The sequence below is a fragment of the Malus domestica genome, chromosome 13 (genome assembly GCF_042453785.1).
Source record: "Malus domestica chromosome 13, GDT2T_hap1".
Classification (NCBI taxonomy): domain Eukaryota; kingdom Viridiplantae; phylum Streptophyta; class Magnoliopsida; order Rosales; family Rosaceae; genus Malus; species Malus domestica.
This window is the reverse complement of record NC_091673.1, coordinates 16,160,647-16,170,349: the sequence shown is the minus strand read 5'-3', so window position 1 is coordinate 16,170,349 and position 9,703 is coordinate 16,160,647. Positions and strand designations below refer to the sequence as shown.

At 39.6% G+C, this 9,703-nt stretch overlaps 1 protein-coding gene across 1 annotated transcript; it reads right to left on the bottom strand.

Moving 5' to 3' along the window:
- Positions 1-923: 923 nt before the first annotated feature.
- On the bottom strand, positions 924-9,326 carry LOC103453117 (uncharacterized). Its single transcript, XM_008392665.4, has 8 exons — positions 6,648-9,326; positions 5,715-5,847; positions 5,508-5,596; positions 3,888-4,111; positions 3,492-3,578; positions 3,138-3,237; positions 2,787-2,997; positions 924-2,688 (listed from the first exon to the last, which is right to left on the bottom strand). Exons 1-8 carry the CDS (start codon positions 8,811-8,813, stop codon positions 1,847-1,849), a joined length of 3,852 nt encoding a protein of 1,283 aa, XP_008390887.2. The 5' UTR covers positions 8,814-9,326; the 3' UTR covers positions 924-1,846.
- Positions 9,327-9,703: the final 377 nt, after the last annotated feature.

Here is a 9,703-nt window from a genome sequence, read left to right as displayed (position 1 = left end):
CATAACTAATGCTTTTTCCAGAAAGCACTTCAAGTGCTTTTGAAATCTAAAGTTATTTTCTCTAAAAATGTTTTCAGACATTTTAAAAGCATTTCCAAATGAGTCTATAATCTTAACAAAAAACATATTTGCTAATACTCATTAAAAGTGTTATCGGATTTGCAAAAGCACTTTTTAGATCATTAAACACACTTGAATTCAGTAAAAAACTAGTTCGTTTGGATTGATTTTACAAGGAACACATGTTCATAACTGTTATTTTAAATTTTTTTTATCAAACGTAATCATAATACAATCCATATATGATGTACGTTTTACACTTCAAGTTCAAAGTTCAAACCATATCACAGGACATAATGTTTTTCCACCTCGAAATCATGACTGCAACAATTCCCACAACTCTGAACCTTCGCCTAGTCAAAACTTACACTTCTTCCACATCTCTGAGCCTTCTGTTAATTAAACTGCACCGCTCCTCTTCTTCAACCTCGGCCCTTTGATATCTCCGCCAACGCCTGAGTTGGTGGCGAAGGACCCGATAGAGGTAAGGGACTACGCCAGTGTACACGTCCCTTGCCTCCCTCTGCATTCCTAACTCTACTCGAATCTGAATAGGGAAATACTGTTTCATTCAATTGCTTGCTTGTAAGCATTTTATATGAGCTCAACTCAAGGCAGAGGGACATTCATGCACGCACGTCCCTTCCCTTGTATAAATAATGGACAACAAGCCGGCTGTTTGCCTGTTGGTTTGAAACAGACTTTCTAATTATATATATAGACACTGCCGGATGAGCGAACGCACATCAAGCGACTAATCACAAGTGGGGTCCTACAGTGCATCAACAATCGATAGCCGCCCTTGAGAGCACGGCAGCCATTGCTAGCGCAACTCCAAATCAAATTGCAAAAGATGACAGAAGTAATAAAGAGAGCTCATATAATATTCCACAACATGCCTAACAAAGCAGGTAGTTTGAGGTACAATGTAGACCCAGTTTGACAACAAACATTAAAACCGCCTTGACTAATACAAGAGAAACTAAATAAACAAAACTTGGAACAGTTTAAAGAAATAGAAACAACCATATTCACAGAAAAGAGTGCTTGTATCATCCTACGCAATGAAATTTTTTCTTCCAATAAATCTACAGATCCGATGAGTTCTTCAGACATTTCATGGAAATGCACGGGAACAACTCCTTTCGATAGCAGATCACCTTTCTCCTCTTCAATCAAATTTTGAATGAGAAGCTCATCTCGGCTAAGAAGCTGACAATACAGAAGGTCGGTGCTTCCAAACAACTGGCAATCATAACAGCGGCTGAGGTGTGTTGTCAATGCTGCACTGGTACTAGGAACAAAGGTTAAACTGACATGACAGAATCTGCTGAGTAATCTTCTGAAACCACCTACGCCACATCATAAGCTGACATCAGAGAAAGCCCAAACCTCTCACATCAAGCAGATCCAGAGGCACACACAATGAAGCAGCATCAGTATATTACAGGACATTCAAGGTGGGGACAGCAGCACCTTCAACTGACTTAATTGTACATGATACCGTCCTAGATGCAACAACGCACATCTTGAAACTTCCAAGGATAAAAAATAATCTTGAAGTCCACTTAAAAGTTGAACTAGAACCTTAAAACCATACTAAAACAAGGCAAAGGGCTATCAAATTCCTTGTAGTTGTAATCAATTCTGCTTATTCACACAATCCAAGTCAGGGCATCGCCTTTACCTCCAATGCCCTGCCAAATTATGAACACATGAGAGATTCCCGCATTGAGAGATATTTGTGGATAGGCATACAGGACTCAGCAAAGATTTCTTAGATATATCAAACAGAACCAGATTCAGAGTTCCCCGAATCAGCCTTGGAACCATCACTATATGCTTGAGGAATGCTCTTTTCACACCGCCTTGCATCAGATGCGACTTCTGAAGCCACATACGATTTGTTTTTAACCTCACTATCAAGTTGAATATTCAAATCACAATTATTGGGCAAGGAACTCTCATTAGCACCACCGAAACTGGAATCTTGATTTCCATTAACTTCCTCCGCAGGGTTCTTGGCAAAAGTTTCTCCTGAAGAAGGAATAGGCTGAAGACAGGAAGCATCAGCATTCTCTTCATGGGAATCATCCAGCACTGGTTTGTCTTCTATTGCTGGAGCCTCACCAGGACCCTGAGAGGTAGACTGCATTTTATCTTCGACAGGAGAATCCAGCGCTGGCTCATCTTCTAGTGCCGGAGCCTCACCAGGGCACTGAGAGGTAGACTGAGTTTTATCGTCAACAGGAGAATCCAGCACTGGCGTATCTCCTGTTGCTGTCTCGTGGGTTGTATTAACAGGGCATTCCTTGTCCAAAGTAGATCCAGGTAATTCGGCCCCAAAAAGAGAGTCAGAAGATACACTCCTCTCAGTGGAATCTAAACTTTTAAGTTCATCAGAACCATCTAAAGAACCACTCATCACAGGAGTATCATTTAAGGAGACACCGAGACATCGAGAACCAGAAACCATAGCAGTACCTTCATCAAATGTTTCATTAATGTGAGGCAAACTGGTTTCATCAGATCCACGAGGATCAATACTAGCAGGTGAACCACTATCTGATTTGCTTCCGTTCCCATGCTTTATTAAATCTTTGCCTTTGCATTCTAATTGCTTTACGCCTGTTGCAAGGGAAAACACAGGGAAAAGGAAAATCGATGTCAGAGAACAGGCTAATATTGTGATTAAGGAAGAGCAAAATACAAGTTTAAAAGAAAACCTGGGTCTGTTGTCATGTTCCCCTCATTTCCTTGATCCACAAGCAACTTCTGTAGCATGTCTATACCAGGGAATACTAGCATATTCATTGACCTCATTTCTTGCTTGAATGATTCCTCAACAGGAATAAAACCAAAAACTTCTGTCCATGTATGCATGAGTTCAGCAATTGCAGGGATAACCAATTTCTCAACCTTGAGAGAGCATAGAGCCTTCAAAATAGAGAGAACAAGACCAATCAAAAGCCATTTACAAAACACAGCAGGTAAGACCACAACCGAGAGCCAGAATCATTTTGAATATTTTTTCGGGAAAGTAAAATTACAGAAAGAGCATGGCTCACATAGCTTACCGATTCAATGGCACAAAAAAGCCGACGGCACATCCCTTGTCGCCTATATATGTGGCGAGTTCCTATGTATGGCATCTCTGCTAACTTTGTACCATGAAACCTAACCAGAAGCAGATTAGATATTTTATAAGAATTTGTTTTCATGATAAACCGAAAAGCTAACCATAGATTGCCATAACCAATTTAGGGTTATATAACCCATGACCCATGACTCTTTGGAGAAACTGAAAAAAAGATGAACTGGGGCAATCCAATAATCAATAGAAGTAAAAAAGCAAACACGCAGCCTAAGAAAATGAAAAAATGAATATTTTACAACTAAGATATAAAAAGCTATCAAATATGAGAATATACCTGATTGATGCAGCAGAAATTATTTCATCACCTCTCTCTAAAATAGCAGTGTAGAAGCCACTGTAGTTCAGCCGATTGAAGTTTGATCTAAGAAGAAAATGGGCCAAAACAATTCATTAGCCAAAAATCCAGCAGCTCATCTTACACGCAAAAAAATCATCTAAACAGCGTACTTGTACCGAGTTTGCAATTTTTAATTAATCTTGGAAAGCCAACACATTACTATTTGTAAATGTAACACAACACAAGATACACAGACATTTATCTTGTATTTCAAAAACTAAAGACCCCCACCTTCAACCTGGTGTGTCATGATCCAGAAAAGATAACCAGGTCTTATTCACGAAAATTACATAGTTGAAAAGCAAACTTTCTCAACTGTCAACTAACACTTACCCACAATTATAAAGAACATTATGAATTAAATTGATGCTGCTCCTCCTGTCAACAATAGGCAAAAAGCATTCATCCATAACAGTCAAAGCAACAGCAAGCTTAGAATTGCATTCGATCATCTGCGGGAACCCTTCATCTTCATCAGTTCTATGAACAAGTGTCCATGAAAATCCTGCTTCTAGTTCATGTTTGACCCCAAGATACTTCTTCAAATTCTCAAAGAGCTAAAGAAAAACAAAATTAAAGTTAAACAGTGCATTAAAAAGAGAGAACAAAAGTTACAAGAGGTTGCATGGGAAGAAAATTAAAGTTAAACAGTGCATTAAAAAGAGAGAACAAAAGTTACAAGAGGTTGCATGGGAAGAAAAATAAAGTTAAAACAGTGCATTAAAAAGAGAGAACAAAAGTTACAAGAGGTTGCATGGGAAGAAAAATGTCATTAGTACATCAATCTAAAACATATGAGATTTTGTTAAGGAAAAAGGTCATAATAGGAAAATAATAAGACGATTATTTCACAAACGATTTACCAACATTTACAGTTTTATAACACTTCATAACTTGACATTTAGGTAATTGATAAAAAAAATTAACACTTCGCTGAATTCAAAAAATTCCTTCATGACTGACGAGGATGAAAATGTCAATATCCATGGAAATACTGATCATTCATATCTGTAGAAATATTGACATTGATGGAAACATCGGTAACAAAAACAAGGAGAAATTTCTTTAAAATATGAAAGTTGTGAATAAACTTTAAGATCGATGAAGCATCAATTTTGTGGTAATCAAATCCCCAGTTATTGAAAAGCAAGAACAATTCAAATCTAATACACGGTAACCAGACATCAAGAAACATTCATTTTCTTCCTCTTTGTTTTCTACTTTAGTACTTCTTCTTCCACTACTTCTGTTCACACTGGATGTGGTAGTTGGGTTTCTAGGGGCAAACCAAAAGCTACCTTTGATCCTTCTACAGCTTCAGCTGATGGAAATATCATTGACATTTCCACCAAAAAATCCATCTTCCTCACATCTTTGAGCCCGAAATCAAACTAAGATTATACATGTTCCATTGGAATTTGGACAGAACTTTAGGGATCAACCCCTCAAACCCCTGAAATCCTGATATATCAATTTTGTCATCCTTGGTGGACGCCATTTTGTCTCGTGACTTGATGTTTGCATAGAGGTTATATTTTTAGGTTATATTTTACATCCATTTAATCCTCAAGAGTAGAACTGCGGCTGCTATAGAGATGAAAAGGAATCTCTCCAGGGCAATTAATGCTGGCCAGGGATAAATGGGAGATGGTTTGGCCAATGGCAATGACAATAACAAAGAGTAATAATGCTTGATATTTTTCAAGGTGACAAACCACATGTATTGTGGTCAACTACCTATTATGTGACCAACCTACATATATGGGAAGGCGTGTGATAACTGATAACTGAAACAAAATTTGGCCGGAAATTATTAGAAATTTAGGTCTTACCCCCAACTGGACATTATTAGTTTATAATTTCATATCCTAAGAACTTCGATACTTACAGTCACACCTCATGAGCATACATATCAAGTAAATAAAATTTCTGAAACCACAAATGAAGTGATACCTCTCTGCATTTCTGCCCACAGAATGAAGAGTCTAAACTAGGAGAATCAGCAGGACTACCATCCATCTCCTGACAGCATGATATGTGACCTGCAAAAGCAGAAAATCATATTTCAAGCAGCGCATCTGCAAGCAGTGGAAAGAAATAAAAAAAAACCATATGTGCAGATGCCAAGAATTTCAAAAGCAAGGAAACAATGATGAGTACATTTTTTCCCACAGAGGCTGCAAGTGAGCAGTGCATCAACAGTTGTATCATCCTCTTCAACAACATTCTCATTTGCTAACCCACAAAATTTGCATGTACAATTTGGACAGTGCCAATCACCTGGAGGAAGCATCTGCAATGAGAAAAAAAAGTATTAATACCTAATCATGAGTGTACAATCAGAATGAAATTATTTTGCAAGTTCACAAAAGTACAAAGGAAAAAAAAATTGACAAATACTAACACTGTCTTAGCTCGCATTTTAGTGTAAACTGGATCAAATTTGTATCCACAACTTTCAGAGCCTAAACAAATCTAAACAAGATTTTCCTTTCCAAAATTTACATGCAATATCTTTGAATTGATGATATAGCACTCTGAACAACTAAAATTACAACTGAAACACAAAAGCTCAACCATAACAGCAAAGTAGTTTAAGCATGACTGCAAAAAGGCAGTCTCCCTCTCCAAACATATATGAGTTACAATCCTAATAAAGAGCATCAGAAGTGTTTGGAGTGTTTGGAGCTAACTCAGATCATTCAACCTCTCTCTCCATTGATCCATAAAATTCACGTATTACGATACCCGTGTCTTCCCCCAAAAAAAATAAAAGCTACCCGTGTCAAGACTTACGAAGAATGATTTCCCATGCCACAAAAAGACACAACAAATGCCACAATGCATATACAAAATTACAGATGTTACTACAGCCTTCATCAAAATAAAAAGAAAAAGAAAAAGATGTTACTACAATCGCTAAACCTTTTCTTTCAAAAGTAAACCTCACTTCACCGGACTTCATAGGTAGAAGGGAAAAATTAACCCAATGACCCAAAATATATCACAAAAGAAAATGATTGCAGAAATGGACTGTTGAAAATATACAGCGCCAACATATGCTGCACTCTGCAGAAAAATAACGCAACATACCCGTATATTCAAGCAGCTCTGATGAAATGTTGATGGACAGCTATCGCAACAGATCAAATCCCCGCCATCCCCACAGATGCCACAAGTATCATCATCTGGATCGTCACCGTCGACTTCTACGGAGTGGAAGCCAATGCGTTCAGTAGCTTTTTGTCGATTCCATGCATCTAATTGACACTGCAGAAGGGAAACGCCAGAGTCCAAACATATATTTTGAAATGGCTGGCGCAACTTGCTTCCTGCATGAATCTCAAATTTTGAAGTTGTGAGGATTTTACTACAGCAACCGCAGTGAATTCCATCTCTTGTAATCCACCCCTCCAGCATTACTTTAGTCCTTCGGCGATTCATATACTGCACCTTTTGGCTCAATTGAACAGTTCCTGAGTCAATCAGCCAGGAAAGCAACGTCCGTTTCCCAGTATATGGAACAAAGCCATCACTTTCCGAGTTGACCCCATAATTAGAACCACGAACCAACAAAGTACACCTTCCAAGCTTTCTACTTTTCCTTTCATGTGGCATATGCGAACTTGATCCTGAAGACGGTTTTTCAATACTTTCGTGTGGATGATTTGAGTTCACATTGGCCAAACCATTTTCACTCATTTTACCCTTGAACGACTTACCACCCTGCTTCAAGTAGGTGCTTAGTTTCTCCTCATAACTAACACTATCCATGCTCTCTGGATCACGCTTGATACTTGCGGATCTTTTCATACGGACTCCTCTCGCATTTTCACCCTCAGCATCAGCTCTTTGCTTCCTTTTCATTTCTTTCTCAATCTTCTTTCGAGTTTTCCTTGTTAATTGGCTGAGTACATCATCAGTTATAGGTTGAACCCCACTAGGTTTAGCCTCATTTTCCTCCTCATTCAATTGCTTTTGAAGCGCATCATAAGCCTTAATGATGGACCAGTAAGCTGTACCTGCTGGGTTAATGTACACAGCATCTAGATAGTCTCTGTTCCTTCTAGGCCTATAATCTATTGTCCAGCCTGCACTCAGAAGCATCTCTCGTATTCGTTCACGTAGTTTTTGCTTTTCCGTGCCACTACCACGTTTAACTTTACCTTCTTTGATTCTGGATGGAGGAGTCTTTTCACATGAAGGAGCACCTTCATCTTTGCAAACCACCCTCTTCACAGGTTTAGAGGCTTCCACACTCTTTGGTCCTAGTTTCAATGATGTATCACTATCCTCTGAATCCCAGTCGGAGCCCTTACTGTTCAAAGAAGGCAATGATTTTCGCACATTCGGATGGTTTTTCACTGTCCTAACCACTGAAACTGATTTCTCAAGAAGCTTTGGTTCAGAGTAAAATGGAGGGATAATAGCACTTTTTGCAATATTGTCACTCAGAGCCCTTCTATTTTCTTCAGATTTGCGAAAATTATAGTTCTCCAGCGGCCCACCTGCATTCTTTTTCTTCTTCACCATGACCTTCAAAACACCATTTTTACCCTGTAGCCTAATGGATTCCTCTGATTGACCTGTGAACTTGTCTCTCAATAAGGGTAGCTGAGCTCCATCCCTATTCATCTCAAACCTACCCCTGTCAGTATGATCTCGGTTCAAGCTAGTTGTCCTGTCAAAGTACAAATTCTTCCTCTTGTCAACTACATGTCTTCTTGAACCACTTTCAAATTCCCTCTTAATGCCACTTAGTGGCACAGGAATCGCTCCTGAAAACCTTCTCCCCCCAAACTCACCTACCCCATCATTAAACCGTTTCCTTCTCGAAATCTCTGCATCATACTCATCAAATTCATACACCTCCAACTTACTTCTCTTTCCACCACTCTCATCCAAATAACTTTTACCAATCATGCCATCCTCGCTATGCCTAACCGGATCAAATCTCTCCCGCTTTTGACTAAATTCACTATCTTCAGCAATGCCCTTATCTACAGCTCTTAAACCATTGGAAACCCGTATAGTTTCAGGTTCCACCTTTCTACGAGGAGGTATCTCATCACTAGACCCCGAATCGCTCAAGACCAACCTCGACCTCTTCTTGTCCTTGGGTTCAAAAACCTTCCGAGCACTCGAAGAACCAACAGCACCACTCAACCCCTCGGGTTTCTTCCTCACAATTAAACAACCAGAAGAATTTTTCTTCACCAAAACCCCAGAAGGGCCAACAGATCTCACACCTTCGTCCATCTACATCAACCGCCCGAAACCAAAAAACCCTAATTTTTCAAAACCCCGCCCTTCAATTCATCCCAAACCAAGCAAAATCCGACACAGAAACCCTGATTCTCTCACAGCAAAAATCCCCTAATCAAAACCCACCAGATCTGTACCAAAACATCCTAAATGCTTATACTTTAATCTCACAAATCCCAAAAACGACACCGTCCAATTGAAAGGGCAAAGGAAGATTTCAAAAAAATCTTACCTCGCCGGAGAGTCTGGAACTCCGCCGATTGAAGACGTCCGATCGCCGTCGCAATTCTTCGAATCAGAGAGAGAGGGGAAGGTTCAGACGGAGAGAGAGAGAGGGGGAGAGAGAGAGAGAGAGAAGGGGCTGGGTTTGGATTGTAAATATATGCAATTGCCACTTTGTAAATTACAAAATCACAGCCTTTCTTCCCTGTATTTTTTCTCCTTTTATTTTTTCTCCTTTTATTTTTTCCCCTTTTTCTGCAGATTTTGCATTTATGCGTTTACTTTAATTTTCCCAGATTTCCCTCCAAATCTTCACACGAGTCTCGGGCGCGACAGCATGAACGGTGCATGATGCGTCCACGTCGGATGAATCTACAGCGTCTGTGGGTCGGGCACATGACGTGGCGGGGTTGGAGTGGGAGCGGGACACGGGATCGGAAGCTGTTTTTACAGTTTGATTCCTGCTTTATGTTGTTTGTTGTGGATTCTCGTACGGAGTTGAAACTCTTGCGATCGTATTTGTTAGGTTTATCAACCTCCTTTTTTCACCTGGGAACTAAAATACGACGTCGTATATGTTGTTTATAGACGGAAAATAAGTAAAAAATTTAACCTGCGTTCCACGCGCCAAGGAGAGAGGGGAGTGAGCGCGTGGGGGAGAG